Genomic DNA, 17,517 nt, shown 5'->3' on the forward strand with positions numbered 1-17,517 from the left:
TTGGAATTGCCTAGTCCTAATTCCACTTGAGAGGTTGTGGCAGGACTTGAAATGAGCAGTTAATGCTTGAAAACCCACAAATGTCGCTGAGTTTAAGCAGTTCTGCATGTGAGAGACTGATCAACAACTACACAAAACGTTTGGTTGGAGTCATTGCAGCTAAAGGTGGCACAACCAGTTGAGTGTAAGGGGGCAATTACTTTTTCACACAGTGGCATTGGGTGTTGCATAACTTTGTTTATTAAATCAATTAAATAAGTATGTCATTGTTGTGTTATTTGTTCACTCAGGTTCCCTTTATCCAATATTAACTTTTGATTTGATAACATTCAGTATCAAAAGTATGCATAAGTAGAATTGCAAGACATTTGCTTTGCAACTGCACATTTCAATCTCAGCCTGATGTAAAACTCTAAAATTGCAGGAAATTTGTATTAAAACTGCAAATTCTCTCAGCCCCATGACAAAATGTGTAGAATTGCAGAAAATGTGCTTTAAAACAGCAAAACTATCACTGCGTCCAACAGGAGGACCTCAAAATAATTTGGTCGGCAAACGCACCATTGGCCACGGCCACCACCTAAGCCCCATTTCGATCCAGAATTTGAGTGTCCCAGATTTACATTTATGTCCACCCCTTCGTCGAGGTTGCAGCAAGAGTTGGTCCAAGTGGCTGCATAGCACGATTCCTAATAAACACTGTTCGATTGTTGGACCTCTGCACATGTGTAGTTGTTGACCAAAAACCACTAACTGATAATGAAATGGTACATAGGCAGAAATACACTGCCATTGGAGCTGCTGTCTTTTAACAATCAATACTTCTGGATTTGTAGGATATGTTTGTTCTTTTATCAAAAATGACCAAAAGGTGACATGTGAAAGTGATGTTTCAAACATGTTACTCAATCTGACACAATAACAACAAGGGCTCATAGGAGTTATCACTTTATTAAATGAGCTCATTTCATACAGACAAAAACAGACAGTTGGGTTCTCTCCCTCCTTCTCTCTCCTCCCTCTGTCCCAAAAGCACACCAGGTCTCCTGACCAGGAAGATACAAAGGATCGGATTGGAATGAAAAATTACTGATAACAATTTTACTCACAGAACATTAAAAAGTGACCTCACTTGGTTTGCTATACACAGAACAGGGTACTTCTAGTATAATTAGCTAGTAGCCTGATCCTGCTGAGATTTAGTTATGAAACCAGCAAACAGGCATGTACATCAACACACAGAAAAGGAGGGAGGGAGGGGGGTTGATAACTGGTTCGTACTGAAGTCGCTGCATTTTGTCCGTGGCTGACATTTTGAAAGCAGCAAGTCGGAATCGTCCGTGATGGGCGTAGGCAATGTCAGGGGAGGGAGGCTGGCTGCACCATCCGACCCCGTGTCACCATCAAGGCCCTCAGATTTACCCTTCACATCCAGCGGGTATTTTTAACATTTATTATGGCTTCTCTGCAGTACAACATGACACTTTCACACAATTTAAATCTCTTACATTGGGCGCCCATTGTAATAAATGGCTACAGGGGCCGTGCATTGGCCAAATGGTTGTCTGGTAAACTCACAGCCCACAATCACATTTCCCTGTCAAAAGGTCAGTACGTAGGTGACTTAAGGTAAAAAAATATATTAAAAAAAACAGGAAATGTATTAGTTGGAATCGTACCACAGATATAGTCTGATCAAATCTGGATATATCCAACCAAACATTTTCAGTCCAACTTTCCAAACATACCAATGTCGTGGGTTCCAAGTACAGTACATGTATTCTGGACCACTCTACATAATGCCCACAAAACAGTCGGTGCCTCAACCTCTCCCTACACGAGAACACCAAGTGAGGTAATAAATAAAGCCGAGAGACACAGTACAATCACACGTTATGGAGGCGCACGACCAGAGAGAGACGGAGAGAGAGACATCAACAAACAGGGAGGGAAAATGTGGTCTTTTTTTTGTGGGGGGGGGGGGGGGGGGGGGTATTTACATCTTGAAATCAGGCCATTGAAACTGATTGTATTTACAGACTTGAATGGAACTGAAAGTGGTCCGTGACGAGTTCAACAGGTAACGGAAAAATAAAACACTGTAATAAAAATAATGAGGGGAAATTAAAAGTTGGTGATATTTACAGGGCGGGAGAAGAAGAAAAAGAAGAAAAGGAATCCAAACCAATATGCTCCATTTCACACAGGAAGAAGATGGCTTCAGAGAGATAAGAGGAAAAATGTGTTCTTTAAATCAACGTCAGCACATATGACGGTTGTTTCTACAAGTGGGTGGTAGAGGTGGTACAATATCATAACACGCTTGCACTAGAAAGCTTTCAAGTGGTCAGTACTGAGAACTGATCTAAATCTACAACACTGGCTTTTCAAAACGGTGCAGATTGGATTCGGAGTACGATTATTCACATGGAACAACACATTATCATCACACACACATACACGCACACACACAAAAAAACTCTGCCATTCCCTCACCCGCTTCAATTTCTCACTCATTCTCATTCACTCCCACAAGCACAAGACTGTAGGGCTACTATGAACTCGCTATCGGCCACACTACACCAGTAACAGAGTACGCGTCTTCACACACACACACGACCTCGACTCCATTTGAGAATTAACAGAACGGAACTGGAATCATGGTCTGTTTCAAATGTCCAAACTGGAGTCAGCTACTCCATGTAGGATACATGTATGTGCACATGTCTGAACCCATAGTTGATAATCCCTTGGTCCTCTACAATCTAGATGGGTGCAACACTGACAAAGATTCTAACAAGTGTGCTGTGAAAGTCCACTTTCTATATACACGCCGTCAAGCACTGGAGAGTTCATGCTATGAATGCATGAGTGCCAAATTAGCCAGAACCAGATTTTGAAATCAAACATGTAACCTCACCATACAACATTTTTTATGGTATGCCATATATTGAAGCCAATAGGAAGGTGACATTTCACTACCACAGCAGTCTTGAATAGAGGAATGAAGGTCCTATAGATGGTTGTCTTCCCATGGACAGTAAAGGGAGGCTCAGTTTGGGACTGTCTGAGAGATGCTGCTACACAGATGTGAATCATGGATGTCTCAGTCTCCACACGAACACCACCAGCCTCACCATCTGTCAAACCCTTTCCTTCAGATCCTCAACACACACACTGGAAATTTGCTAGCAAGTATGGCTACCAATTATAAACTTGAACCCTCCCCTTTCCATGTAAAAATTCACAGTGCCTTCGAAGCAAAAAAATAAAATAAATGAAGAAAAAAAAATAAGCAGCTGTCATTTCATATTTTTAAATATAATTTTATAAAAAGTATTAAAACAAACACAGCATCTTCCTCCCTCCATCTGGCAACCAGAACCATTTTATCCCATTTGTCTACAAATGACTGTAACAGGGAAACACCTCAACTAGCTTGTAGAGACAAACTCCTGTAGAATTTGTGTGTAGTTGTGGCAGAACTCTTTATGAAGTCTTCAGTTAAATAAATACACAGAATAAAAAGACAAAAAAAAAAAAAACTTGATTTAAAAAAAAAAATAATCTAAAAATATTATAGAGAGAGGACCTGCCCCACCTACTGAACCTTCGAATGCCACCCTCAACAGCAGGAACATGAGTGTTATAAACAGGCAGAGAGAAAGAGGGAGCTGGGCCAAAGGAGATGCAGCCAGGGAGTGGAATAATACTTAAGGTGTCATCAATACATGAGAAAGTGTGTGTGTGTGTGAGAGAGTGTCGACCTCTGCCTGTAGTGCTGATCTAGTTTCAATTGAATGTAACAAAACTACCTTGTCAGCTAATGATACCCTCTAACGCTATAAATGGTTTGTTCAATGTATGTACAGTACAAAAAGGTATGTTTGTAACCAATGGGGAGAAATAACAAGCAGCGAAGTAGAAAGAAGCAATATAGTGTGTGTGTGCGGAGGGGGGGGGGGCTGGCAGACAGAGGGTTTGCAGGGATGTTTCAGGTGCTGTTGTTGAGTGATCCAGGTACGGAGCTGTGCTGAGAGGAGCCGTCTAACCCAGAGCCATCTACTGAGGGATAGAGGATAGAGAGGAACAGAAGTGGTAGAGAAGAGGACAGTGTTAGATATTTTGAACGGGTATAACAGATTGATTTTGCTAGTCAAGTATAAAGTGTAAACATATGCCATTACGCAGCCAAATTGTAGTAAGACCTCAACTAAAACGGATCAGAAAACATTTTCCAGATTTCCAGATAGAGACTAAACATTTACAATGCACAAAGGTGTGGTTACTAAAACATAAAAGGAGACAGACGTGTGGTTATCAGGCTAGTGCCCCTTTGGTTGGCTGCTGTCTTATACAGAAAGGATTACAATGACCAGAAACATGGACAAATAATATTTGAAGCGATAATGGAAGAGCCATTATTTTTGCCATTTGTAAGAGCAGTCATCTTACTATCCATTTCATGTGGATTTAGCCTAGAACTCCACCGAACCTATGTCTGCAAGCCAATTACTACTCCATGACGCTAGCTGCAGATACGGGAATGAATGATTGACAGCTACTCTATCCACTGTGTGGCACTGAAGTGACATGGGTAGCCAATTACTATGTTTGGGATTGGGGGGGGGGGTCGTACCAGATGAACTGGTCTGTGCACGGGCATGAGGAGGAATTAGGGTGGAGTTCAGTTGGGGCTGGATTGACAGCTCTGGAAGGATAGGAGAGAAAAAAAGCATTAGATTTATAAGAAAGAACTGGTACAAGACTGTGGCAATTTTAAACACCCCAACACATAGTTATACAACATTACACATGGAAAACAAACAAATATATTTAGAAACTTTATATTGTAGATATCCTAAAAGGACATGCAGAATATATGCATGGGTCACAAAACAAAGTTGGGGGTCAGGTCCATCTCAATTCGTGAATGGGAGTTTCAATTGATTCCCTGAATTTTAATTGAATCAACCACTTTTGGGTAACAAAAAGGTCAGGGGGTCAACATGGTGTACAGACCGGTGGTGCTGAAGTTGAAGAGCAGGGGCAGCTGTCGGCCGCTAGGCAGCCGGGCGTTGGGCTGGCGCAGCTCGTCGAAGAAGGCGTGAGCGCAGGCCTCCAGGGGTGAAAAGCGGGTGACCGGGGTGTACTCCAGCAGGCGCGAGCACAGGGCGACGGCCTCCGGAGGGGAGCGAGGCTTAAACACCTGCGAGAGGAGGTACAAGTACACACACAACATCAAACAGTTTCAGAAAAAAAATAAAGACATTACTTGAAAGACAAAAACATAACCTGGTTGACATAACTATTTATTTTTTTTAGAACCATTTACCTTTGTCCAGGGATGTGCTTTGATTTGGGGGAATTTGAACTCTGTGTAGTTGGGGTTCATTTCCCGGATCTGTTCCCGTGTCGGAGTTCCCAAAACCTAAGTAGCAGACATACAAGTACACAGTTAGTAGCGTACAATGGTTGTCATTTTGAATCTCCCCACGTCACTGATTATTATAAACTGGGTGGTTCCAGCCCTGAATGCTGATGCCCTGAATGCTGATTGGCTGACGGCCGTGGGGCTGTTCTTAGGCACGATGCAACGCGCGCCTTATTTCACTGATTATTACTCCCCTTGCTTTCCCCCACCACTCACACAAAACATTCTCATTAGTCAAATGCTCCTAATGTTGGTATGCAATCAGAATGGCAGGTATTTTGTCCCTGTTGTGTAAACCACATACAAAACACACATTCCTCCTATTTACTCACCTTGATGATCTCCACTAGCTGGTCCACTCCGCTGTCCCCGGGGAAGATGGGCTGTCCCAGTAGCAGTTCGGCCAGCACGCAGCCCGCCGACCAGATGTCGATGTTGGCCGTGTAGTCGGTGGCGCCAAAGATGAGCTCTGGGGCGCGGTAGTACCGCGAGCAGATGTACGACACATTGGGCTCCCCGCGAATCAGCTGCTTCGCGCTGAAGGTAGGGTAAACCGCAGAGGTTGAAGGTTAGACTAATAGTCTTCGAAGCTAAATCTAGGTTAGGCTAATACAGTCTTCTAAGCTAAGTCTAGGTTAGGCTAATACAGTCTCCTAAGCTAAGTCTAGGTTAATACAGTCTCCTAAGCTAAGTCTAGGTTAGGCTAATACAGTCTTCTAAGCTAAGTCAGGCTAATACCAAATACTTTTTATAACTAACCCAAGATAGAACAGAGCCTGTCGTTTCCAATGGGAGCAAATTAATCAGTGGGAAGAACAAGCAAGGAGATAGGCAGAGCCAAGCACGAGCTCGTGAGATCCTATTGGTGCGTTCTAGCATTTATTAGCATATTTGCATAAGGGAACACCTACTCTGTGAAGTGTGCTTGTGCAATAACTCAATTTGTCCTAAAACCCCAGCATTTTTTAAGGAAGCTTTGGCAAAGGCTAAGGTCTACAAAACGCAATCCACTCTGTTACAGATTCTAGTCCTAAATCTAGCTTAAGCTAATGCAGTCTTCTAAGCCGAGTCTAGGTTATTCTAATACAGCCGTGTTACAATACTTTCATCTCTACCCACTGCAACAGTTGTCGCTGGTAAGACAAGCAGTAGATGCTCAGCAGTAGAGGCTAATACTGAGCCCTGCAGGTCTAACCATGTGGTATAGGATTATACCCGACCACATGAGACCACCTGACCCATTGACATTTGGTGGAAACTGTGTTATACAGTGCTTGATAAACCCGATGAATGAGGGGTGGAGCTCACGCGTCTCAGTGTAAATTATTTTTTCAATGCTGAAGTAAATATCTTAAGTGAGATTTATACTTATCGATTTACAATTAAGACGGTCAAAGTATACTTTCTATAGAAAAGCAGCCCTGTGTCTGCACGGTAACAGCAATGGATGTAATATGTGCAAAATACACAATGAAAAGGGTGTGAGTAGGAGATTGTAACTAAGGATACAACTGGATCAGTGTTACAACCCCATTCACATTGTGTCTGGTTGAGCCCATTTATTCAACACATTCAGTCAGGACACATATGACCCAGGTTTACTTCAATATTTCGGTACCAGTCAGTCATTTCGGTTCAATAGTATATAAAACACTGTCTATGTGGAGGGAAATGGGAAATACCTGACCAGCTTACCTCCCAAAGTCACAGAGCTTTAGGATGGCAGTTTCAGGGTCCACCAGCAGGTTCTGGGGTTTGATGTCTCGATGGCAGACACCCTGGGAATGGATATAGGCCAGGCTGCGAAAAAGCTGGTACATGTACACCTAAGGAGACACAAAATGACCGACGTAGACCAATTAGAACCATAAACAAATCAATAACGTGGGTTATTTTGTGTCAATGCCAAGCCTGTTTGGGAGAGTAAAAAAAAAAAGTATAGTTCATAGTTGAATGACTTATACTAGACAATCAAAGTCTAATGAAAAGACGTTGAGGCAAGCGAAAGTTGGACAATGAAAGAGAAAGGGAGGGAGTTTACCTTGACGTAAATTATAGGAATGATGCTTTTGGCCTTGTTGAAATGCCGGGCCACCCTGTACACGGTCTCCGGGACAAAGTCCAGCACCAGGTTGAGATACACCTCATCCTTCTGTATAGGGGGGGGGGGGGAAGAACTGACAATCATTATACGCCAAATGACTGCACCAGTCATAACTCGATATGTACTCAAGTTATTCATGCGTTTTGAAAATCCCAACTTTGTAGTGGGAAGAATGACTCGTATGAAGAGGAAACAGACTGTTCAGGTCCTCAGCATTCTCATTTCTGCATTAAGGTGTGCCAAAAACAATGGATGGCAACCTACCTTTTCTCCACTAGAGTAGAAGAAGAAGCGCAGCCTCACGATATTGCAGTGGTCCAACTTTCGCATGATCTGTAGCTCTCGGTTCTGCATAGGAAAGGTATTAAACAAAAGAACAGTTCTGGAATTGAACAGTGGAAAAGGGTTTCTAATTGCCCTGTAAGTGAATTGATCTTTACAATGCGTGAGATATGTGTTTGTTCAGTAAGGTGATGGCAAAGTGTCCATTTCGGTCACAGAAAAACGTAGGCTAAAAATACAAATTTCCTCCCACAAAGTCATATGGAAATGTTTCTTCTAAAATGACAAAGGTGTGTCCTGTATTCAGAAAAACAAAGTAGCCTACTCATAACATTATAGGAATTTACGAGACCAATCCAAAAATTGATATTCCTCATCTCATGACATAAAGGATAAGACAATTTAGTGTTGCCATGATACAGTATCACGATACTACATTTTCTATGGCAATACCCACCAAAGCAGACTCAGAGTTATGGTCTGTTAAAAAACAGATTTATATAGAGTACCAGTCAAAAGTTAGGACACCTTCTCATTCAAGGGTTTTTCTTCATTTTTGTACTATTTTCCACATTGTAGAATAATGGCGAAGACATCAAAACTATGAAATAACACATATGGAATCATGTAATAACCCCCCCCCCCCAAAAAAAGTGTTAAACAAATCAAAATATATTTGAGATTCTTCAAAGGTAGCCACCCTTTGCCTTGACAGCTTTGCACACTTTTGGCATTCTCTCAACCAGCTTCACACGGAACACTTTTCTAACCATCTTGAAGGAGTTCCCACATACACTGAGCACTTGTTGACTGCTTTTCCTTCACTCTGTGGTCCAACTCATCCCAAACCATCTCAATTGGGTTGAGGTCGGGTGATTGTGGAGGCCAGGTCATCTGATGCAGCACTCCATCACTCTCCTTGGTCAAATAGCCCTTCCACAGCCTGGAGGTGTGTTTTGGGTCATTGTCCTGTTGAAAAACAAATGATAGTGGGACTAAGGGCAAACCAGATGGGATGGCGTATCGCTGCAGAATACTGTGATAGTCATGCTGGTTAAGTGTGCCTTGAATTCTAAATAAATCACTGACAGTGTCACCAGCAAAGCAACACACACCATCACACCTCCTCCGTGCTTCACGGTGGGAACCACACATGCGGAGATCATCTGTTCACCTACTCTGCGTCTCACAAAGACACGGTGGTTGGAACCAAAAATTTCAAATTTGGAGTCATCAGACCAAAAGGACAGGTTTCCACCTGTCTAACTAATGTCCATTCCTCGTGTTTCTTAGCACAAGCAAGTCTCTTCTTATTGGTGTCCTTTAGTAGTTGTTCATTTGCAGCAATTCGAACATGAAGGCCTGATTCACGCAGTCTCCTCTGAACAGTTGACGTCGAGATGTGTCTGTTACTTGAACTCTGCAGCATTAACTTTGGGCTGCAATTTCTGAGGCTGGTAACTCTAATGAACTTATCCTCTGCAGCAGAGGTAACTCTGGGTCTTTCCTGTGGCAGTCCTCGTGAGAGACAGTTTCATCATAGCGCTTGATGGTTTTTGCGACGGCACTTGAAGAAACTTTTTTTTTTAAATCTTGAAATTTTCCACATTGACTGACCTCCATGTCTTAAAGTAATGATACTGTCGTTTCTCTTTGCTTATTTGAACTGTTCTTGCCATAATAGGGCTATCTTCTGTGTACCACCTCTACCTTGTCACAGCACAACTGATTGGCTCAAACGCATTAAGGAAAGAAATTCCACAAATGACCTTTTAACAAGGCACATCTGTTCTTTGAAATGCATTTCAGGTGACTACCTCATGAAGCCGGTTGAGAGAATGCCAAGTGTGTGCAAAGCTGTCAAGGCAAAAGGTGGCTACTTTGAAGAATCAAACATATATTTGGATTTGTTTAACACTTTTGGTTACTACGTGATTCTGTGTGTTATTTCATAGTTTTGATGTCTTCACTATTCTACAATGTAGAAAATAGTACAAATAAAGAAAAACACTTGAATGAGTAGGTGTGTCCAAACTTTTGATATATACACATACACACTGACCCAAAATATAAACAACATGTAAAGTGTTGGTCCAATGTTTCAGGAGGTGAAATAAAATATCCTAGAAATGTTCCATACACACACACACAAAAAAAAAATCTCTAAAATGTTGTGCACAAATTTGTTTATACCTGTTAGTGAGCATTTTTCCTTCACCAAGACATACAGGTGTGCCATATCAAGAAACGGATTAAACAGCATGATCATGAAGTTGTCACAACATAATGCCAAAGATGTCGCAAGTTGAGGGAGCATGCAATTGGCATGCTGACTGCATTTATGTCCACTAGAGCTGCTGCCAGAGAATTGAATGTTCATTTCTCTATCATAAGCTGCCTCCAACATCGTTCTAGAAAATTTGGCAGACCACGTGTATGACGTCGTGCGGGCGAGTGGTTTGCTGATGTCATCGTTGTGAACAGAGTGCCCGGTGGAGTGACGGCATGGGCTACGGACAACGAACACAATTGCATTTTATTTTATGACAATTTGAATGCACAGAGATACCGTGACGAGATCCTGAGGCCCATTGTGCCCATGTTTCAGCATGATAATGCAGGTCCCCATGTTGCAAGGATCTGTACACAATGGACGCTATAAATGTCCCGGTTACCAATCTATTGCATCTTGCCTATGCCGCTCGGTCATCCATATGTACTGTTAGGTTCTAATTTTCAGACAAAAAAAAAAAAAAAACTCTATGGACACTACAGAAGCTTAACCAAGTTGATTCTTCCCAGAGGGTCCATACAGCTGCATTCAGACAATAACATGGTTTCACCTGAGGTAATATGCAAACCCCACTTTGATAAAGAGGAGACTCCCCCCGACTAAACATTGCATCATTATTGCGTATTAGGTAGTTGTGGAATTGTTAGATTACGTGTTAGATGGTACTGCACAGTCGGAACTAGAAGAATTTCACTACACTCACATTAACATCTGCTAACCATGTGTATGTGACCAATACAATTTTATTTGAGTTCTTCCATGGCCTGCATACTCACCAAACATGTCAGCCATTGCGCATGTTCGTGATGATCTGGATCGACAGCGTGTTCCAGTTCCCGCCAATATCCAACAACTTCGCACAACCATTGAAGAAGAGTGGGACAACATTCCACACTGGTATTTGGGGAGTGTCTCCCATTCTTCTCTGCAGATCCTCTCAAGCACTGTCAGGTTGGATGGGGAGTGTCGCTGCACAGCTATTTTCAGGTCTCCAGAGATGTTCGATGGGGTTCAAGTCCGGGCTCTGGCTGGGCCACAAAAGGACATTCAGAGATTTGTCCCGAAGCCACGCCTGCGTTGTCTTGGCTGTATGTTTAGGGCTGTTATCCTGTTGGAAGGTGAACCTTCACCCCAGTCAGACCCTCAGCACTCTGGAGCAGGTTTTCGTCAAGGATCTCTCCGTACTTTGCTCAGTTCATCTTTCCCTCGATTCTGACTCGTCTCCCAGTCCCTGCCGCTCAAAAAGATCCCAGCAGTATGATGCTGCCACCACCATGCTTCACCGTTGGAATGGTGCCAGGTTAAAGAGTTCAATCTTGGTTTCATCAGACCAGAGAATCTTGTTTCTCATTGTCTGAGAGTCCTTTAGGTGCCTTTTGGAAAACTCAGAGTGGGCTATCATGTGCCTTTTACTGAGGAATGGCTTCTGTCTGGCCACTCTACCATGAAAGGCCTGATTGGTGGAGTGTTGTAGACATGGTTGTCCTTCTGGAAGGTTCTCCCATCTCCACAGAGGAAGCTCTGGAGCTCTGTCAGAGCGACCATTGGGTTCTTGGTCACCTCTCTGACCAAGGCCCTTCTCCCTCGATTGCTCAGTTTGGCCGGGTGGCCAGCTCTAGGAAGACTCTTGGTGGTTCCAAACTTCTTCCAGAACGATGGAGATGATGAGGCCGCTGTGTTCCTGGGGCCCTTCAATGCTTGATAAAATCCTGTCTCAGAACTCTACGGACAATTTGTTCGACCTTGTGGCTTTTTGCTCTGACATGCATTGTCAACTGTGGGACCTTATATAGACAGGTGTGTGCCTTTCCAAATCATGTTCAATCAATTGAATATATGACAGGTGGACTCCAATCAAGTTGTAGAAACATCTCAAGCATGATCAATGGAAACAGGATGCACCTGAGCTCAATTTCGAGTCTCATAGCAAATGGTCTGAACACTTATGTAAATAAGGTGTTTCTGTTTTTTTAAAACAGTTTTCATTTGTCATTATGGGGTATTGTGTGTAAATGGAAGAGAAGAAAAAAAAACATTATTTAAAAAAAATAAGGCTGTAACATATCAAAATGTGGAAATGCAGGTGTCAGAATACTTTCCAAATGCATTGTAAATTATGTGCTACAGATTTAAAAATAAACAAATGTGACTCTGGGTGACAACACGGCTGTATTTCTCCAAGAGACTGGCCGCCATACCTTGAACCTCTTATCCTGCAGCACCTTCTTTATGGCCACCATCTCCTGGCTGTCGATGAGGCGTGCCTGGTACACCACACCGAAAGAGCCATTCCCGATCACCTTGATGTCCGTGTAGGACACCTCCTGTGGGCGGTCGGGACCCTGCCCAGATGTGGCCACCACCGTAGTCACCTTCCCACTGTCCCCTGGGAAACAAGGACACAAGTCGTGTCAAAAAAAATTGTCCTCTTTTTAGATTTGAAATAGAGGAGATTAAGAGGGTTTTGTTCAGTAGGTACAAAACTGAAGAAAACAGACCAAAACGGGGTTGTAGGCCTATTATCTGAACTCTAAGAAAAGCTGTTTTGCTACGGTGTGACATAATGAACATGACCAAGGACATTGTTGCTAATATATGGTTAATTTCTACGTAAACAAGGGCTCACGTGTATTGACATTTTTGGCCTGGGGTGGTGTAGTGGTTAACATCCCCGCCTTCAACAGCGTGACGGCATGGGTCGGAATGCTCTACCCACCGCTACTTTGTCACATACCCTCACTGACTTCCTTACTTCTAGACGCCCTGTCTCTTCAATAAAAAGTCTGAAAATGTCCTACTCTTAAAAAATATATATCTGAGGCTTATGGCATTGACAGCATTTAGGGCAAATGATAATAGGCCTTTACATAGCCAAAACAGGCAGAGTAAGCAATTGCTCAGCATAGAAAATAGGCCTACAGGGTCATGTTAAGTAAGGGAGAACATTTTTAAAAGTGGGTGAAATACCATCTAGACTTGTTTCAATAAATTATTTGTCGTTGAAAAATGAGTTACTGAATGTCCTACTGAACTCAACCCAGGGCTCGTGTTATTAACTACCTCTTGTTTGTGTAACCACTACAGTAGCCGCCTGCCTTGTTGGAGGACGAACAGGGCTATTTTGTGCTCCTTTGAACATCATTTGACCTAAGGAACACGAGACTTGCGATCCTCCAATAGGCCCATCATCGACCTCATCCAATACACTTGAACTCAAAACAACGGTTACCTACAGGCCACCTCAAACAACTGTGTGTTTGGTGGCCTGGGACAGAGAGTTCTGAGGCAGGCCTACTTCATGTGAGATTCATTCCCTGTATGAGGACAGTTGGCTGGTTGAACTGGAGAACTTAGCACTTTGCACGGAGAATGACCCCGCTCTAACTCTGCTCAGATCACTCAGCCTCCCACAAACAAATGATGTGTGTGTGTGCACAATCACCATGGTGATGACATAATACAGTGTGCTCCTGCAGAATGACATGTCCAGGTGTATCAATTCCACACCCTCGCGTGCAGAAATAGAGGGAGTTGTTTTTAAAGAAATGGTGGAATTTATGGACCTGTGAACTTGTGCCATAAATACCAGAGATCTGAGACAAAATTCGACTTTGGTTAATTTAGTCAAACGCAATCAACGGCTAGACCAGTAGCCTATATTCTTGCTAGTGTCAAATCCAAACCACAGAAATCTTAATGACTTGTCCCACATGAAGCATGAAAAAACCTGGACAAAAAAAGGAGACCGGTCATCATTTGGAACGCCACTTCATCATTTCAAAAGCATCAGCATGTCCTGTTGTCCACATCTTTGCTTAGTGTTTCACCAATATTGACTTATACCATTAGGTTTGAGCTCCAACTTTCATCATCACATATAATACGATGTGGCTGCAGATCAGACTTGCCCCAGAACTTGTTTCCTCCGGACTAAAGATCCCAAAGCTTCTGCGCATGTGTTTATTCTCTACTTTACACACACAGTCTCTGCTCTAGCCGTAGAGAACAGGCTACTTTGGCAAATGGAGGTCATTTATTTAATAAAATATGGATAAAAGCTGAATCAATGTCTGCAAGATCACACAATGATAGGTAGAATACTAACAGAACCTAATATTATAGCATAGTATAACGTTACTGTAAGACAGGCAAAATTCGCTCACTGTATATCACTCAAAACAACACTGCAGGCTACTGCGAAAATAACACTAACTCAGAAAGATCTAAACGCATACGGACATTTCACCAGTAAAACTTGAAAAATTATCATTCACCATTGACAGTGAGAAATGTGCAAGGGACCACAAATCTGTGCAGTAAAGACACACGTGCAGAACGTGATCTGCACATACGCTGAAGCTTCGAGACCTTTAGTCAGGGGGAAGAAGGTCTGGGAAAAGTCAGATCCACAGCCAACAAAATGTACTCTGCATGACAAACGTTGATCATCATGGTGGATAAAGCCATCCAATTCCAATGTGCACTACAAGGAACAAAGTGGAAACATGCTCTAAGAAAACAAAACGTGCAAAGGACACATGGAAGTTGTTGATGTGCAATGTAAGCAAGTATTTCAGCTGGTCATCTTCCTTCTGTATATCTACTAGCCTACTTCTTGGAGAATTACTAGCTCATGATATATTATACAGCTGGCTAGTAGTTACATGTTTCACCACTTTTTATCAAGTTCTGTCTCACCTGTTAACAGTCACTTTATAACTAGATATTTCTTTCTAGGCTGGTTACTTATCTGGGCTACTGGATAGATACGTATCCACTATCGACCTAATTTGAACAATAGGTAAGGGTGTGCTTAACATGAATCCGTGTTGGGAAGCACAAAGCTAGTTGTTTTCTGGCTAGCTTACTTGTCAGCCGTTATGAACAAACAATTAGGCTACCTTGCCTATGCCTACCAAGTCTGTGACAGCTAACGTTAGCCTGTCGTTTGTAGTGTCACATAACTAGCTCGTTAGGTAAAGAATTGTTTGAACTAGCTAGTTATCACTGATTCGTTTGATTGTTAAAACATAAAAAGCACTACTACTACTGTAGCTAACTAGATTGAATATCCTTGTAAACTAGTTAACGTTACCACATAGCCATCTAAAACCCATCTGGGATGCTAGTTATCCATCTGCTATAGCTGCTGCTTACAAGTTAGCTGGCATGCCTTAGCACACGTAGCTAAGGTTGTTTATGTTGCTAATGCTTTCTTTATATTTAGCTAGCGTTACAGTATGGTACCGCGAGGTCATTAATTAGCTAGCATGCTAATATACACGGAACAAAAATATAAACGCAACATGTAGTGTTGGTTCCATCTTTCATGGGCTGAAATAAAAGAGCCCCGAAATGTTTCATACAGACATCCTCAAATGTTGTGCACAACATGTGCTTACATCCCTGTTAGTGAGCATTTCTCCTTTCACCTGACCGGTGTGGCATATCATGATCCTGATTAAACAGCACGATCGGTACACAGGTGCACCTTGTGCTGGGGACAATAAAAGGCCAATGTACAGTTGTCTCAAGTTGAGAGAGCGTGCAATTGGCATGCTGACATGTCCACCAGAGATGTTGCCTGATAATGTATCTACTATAAGCAGCCTACAACTTCGATTTAGAGAATTCGACTGTTTGCCCAACTAGCCTCACATCCGCAGATCACGTGTATGGCGTCGTATGGGCAAGCAGTTTGCTGATGTCAATGTTGTGAACAGAGTGCCCCGTGGTGGTGGTGGGGTTATGGTATGTGCAGGCATAAGCTATGGACAACGAACACAATTACATGTTATCGATGGCAATTTGAATGCACAGAAATACCATGACAAGATCCTGAGGCCCATTTTTTAAAGGTATCTGTGACCAACAGATGCATATCTATATTCCCAGTCATGTGAAATCCATAGATTAGGGCCTATTGAATTTGTCAATTGACTGATTTCCTCAATCATATGAATTGCAGCTCAGTAAAATCTTTGACATTTTTACATTAATATTTTTTGTTTAGTATAACTAATCTAGACCTAGCAAGCTAGCTAGCTAACGCGAACTACTTAGTTTTTGTCGTGGGTTAGCAAGTTACAGTAACTAGTTTGCTAACTGACAACTCAACCGTTCAGACAACGACAGTTAATCAAGGCAGTTAACTAGCTAACTCGTTTTTTTAAACTAACGTTACAACAATGTTCGCCCTGGCAATCGTGCAAAATTGACCACATTCGCTACGACACTGGATTGTAGCTACAATGTGTGTCTTTCAATCATCCAAGGCAATATTTTTCAGAAAACACATCATAATAAACTTACTGGCCAGCTTTAAATTTGAGCATCCAGACGAACTGCTCCCCGAGGCCTGCTGGACCCCGGTCTTTCCTGTGCTGCTCCCCACCGCAGCGGCTGATCCGGTGGATGCTGCAGCGGCTCCGGGATTACCTTGTGGCTCAGCAAACGAGCTAGTTCTGGGCCGCCCGCTGCCGCTCATATCTCTGTGCAAGGGTAGCGGGCGGGGGGCTAGGGATTCACACCAAGTGAGTTTAAATGTTGCCTCTTTTGACTGCAAATGCAATAATCGTTGTAAAACAGACAGAATTGACACCGTTCCGATGAGTCCTCCCTTGCACTGCCTGTCTGAGCTCGTAGACAGTAGAAACTGACAAATTGCATTTTCTCCTGGGAAATGAAGTTCGATTTGGCTGTGGCTCACGACTGTTCCCTTGTCTTTGAAAATACCCATAGAACTACACTGCTAAAATAACAGTGTTGAGTTTCACCAGAGGTGGCGCTTCCGTCTGGGATTTCTTGATTTCTACCGTGACAGTAAAAATGATGTATACACGAAAGGGAGTACAGACATGAAAACTACAAATCCCATTATGTTTTAGATAAGAGGAGAGTAAGAATTTCACATAAAATAAGGGTCATTGCTTTCCGGCATCCTTTGGACGTCCCTACCCTAACTGCAACCATTTTTACATTTAAATGGGGTTATAGTTAAGGTTTCAATGGGGGGGGGTAAAGAATCCCAAATAGCAGATTTACAAAATAATCCTTAATATTTATTTCAATACCCTTCACATGCCTCTGGTGGCCTTACAGCAGAGCCCTCCCATTTCTCACACCATTGTAGCAAATTCTGGGGTTTCCTGACCTGGCCTTGAACCCAGGTGTCTGTTTCAGAGGCAAATACACAGTTCACAACAATGATGTCAGAAGTGGAAAGTGACTCAAATGTAGTGCCTGATGTCAACTAAAGGACAAGCAAATAGTGTCACCCAGGTATTGGTTCTTTAAATCAACACACTGCCCAAGATCTCTGAATGGTCTGGTACACCAAGTTTTGGATTGATGAGCATGAGATTGAGTTCATATCTCCACCTGCCTTGGCAGGAAGGATCTTGA

At 42.6% G+C, this 17,517-nt stretch overlaps 1 protein-coding gene across 2 annotated transcripts; it reads right to left on the reverse strand.

The window, feature by feature from the left end:
* Positions 1–935: 935 nt before the first annotated feature.
* LOC110496208 (glycogen synthase kinase-3 beta) lies at positions 936–16,877 on the reverse strand. 2 transcript variants are annotated; one of them, XM_021571978.3, is made up of 10 exons: positions 16,426–16,877; positions 12,312–12,499; positions 7,803–7,886; positions 7,476–7,586; positions 7,130–7,260; positions 5,767–5,971; positions 5,336–5,431; positions 5,023–5,209; positions 4,640–4,711; positions 936–4,062 (listed from the first exon to the last, which is right to left on the reverse strand). In XM_021571978.3, exons 1-10 carry the CDS (start codon positions 16,850–16,852, stop codon positions 3,995–3,997), a joined length of 1,569 nt encoding a protein of 522 aa, XP_021427653.2. In that variant the 5' UTR covers positions 16,853–16,877; the 3' UTR covers positions 936–3,994. The 2 variants fall into 2 exon arrangements, with proteins under 2 accessions (XP_021427653.2, XP_021427652.2); XM_021571977.3 differs by having other exon boundaries at positions 936–4,065.
* Positions 16,878–17,517: the final 640 nt, after the last annotated feature.

This window comes from Oncorhynchus mykiss, chromosome 18 (genome assembly GCF_057628025.1).
Source record: "Oncorhynchus mykiss isolate SJ-2025 chromosome 18, ASM5762802v1, whole genome shotgun sequence".
NCBI classification, from domain to species: domain Eukaryota; kingdom Metazoa; phylum Chordata; class Actinopteri; order Salmoniformes; family Salmonidae; genus Oncorhynchus; species Oncorhynchus mykiss.

What these genes read in the sequence shown, in the direction of transcription:
- LOC110496208 (XM_021571977.3), bottom strand. Translation starts at nt 16,852, where the DNA reads ATGGGTATTTTCAAAGACAAGGGAACAGTCGTGAGCCACAGCCAAATC. An exon ending in TGCAGGATAAGAGGTTCAAG is followed by an intron (nt 7,887 to 12,311) that starts GTATGGCGGCCA and finishes TTTCCTATGCAG; the next exon opens with AACCGAGAGCTACAGATCAT. An exon ending in TTCCTATAATTTACGTCAAG is followed by an intron (nt 7,261 to 7,475) that starts GTAAACTCCCTC and finishes GTGTCTCCTTAG; the next exon opens with GTGTACATGTACCAGCTTTT.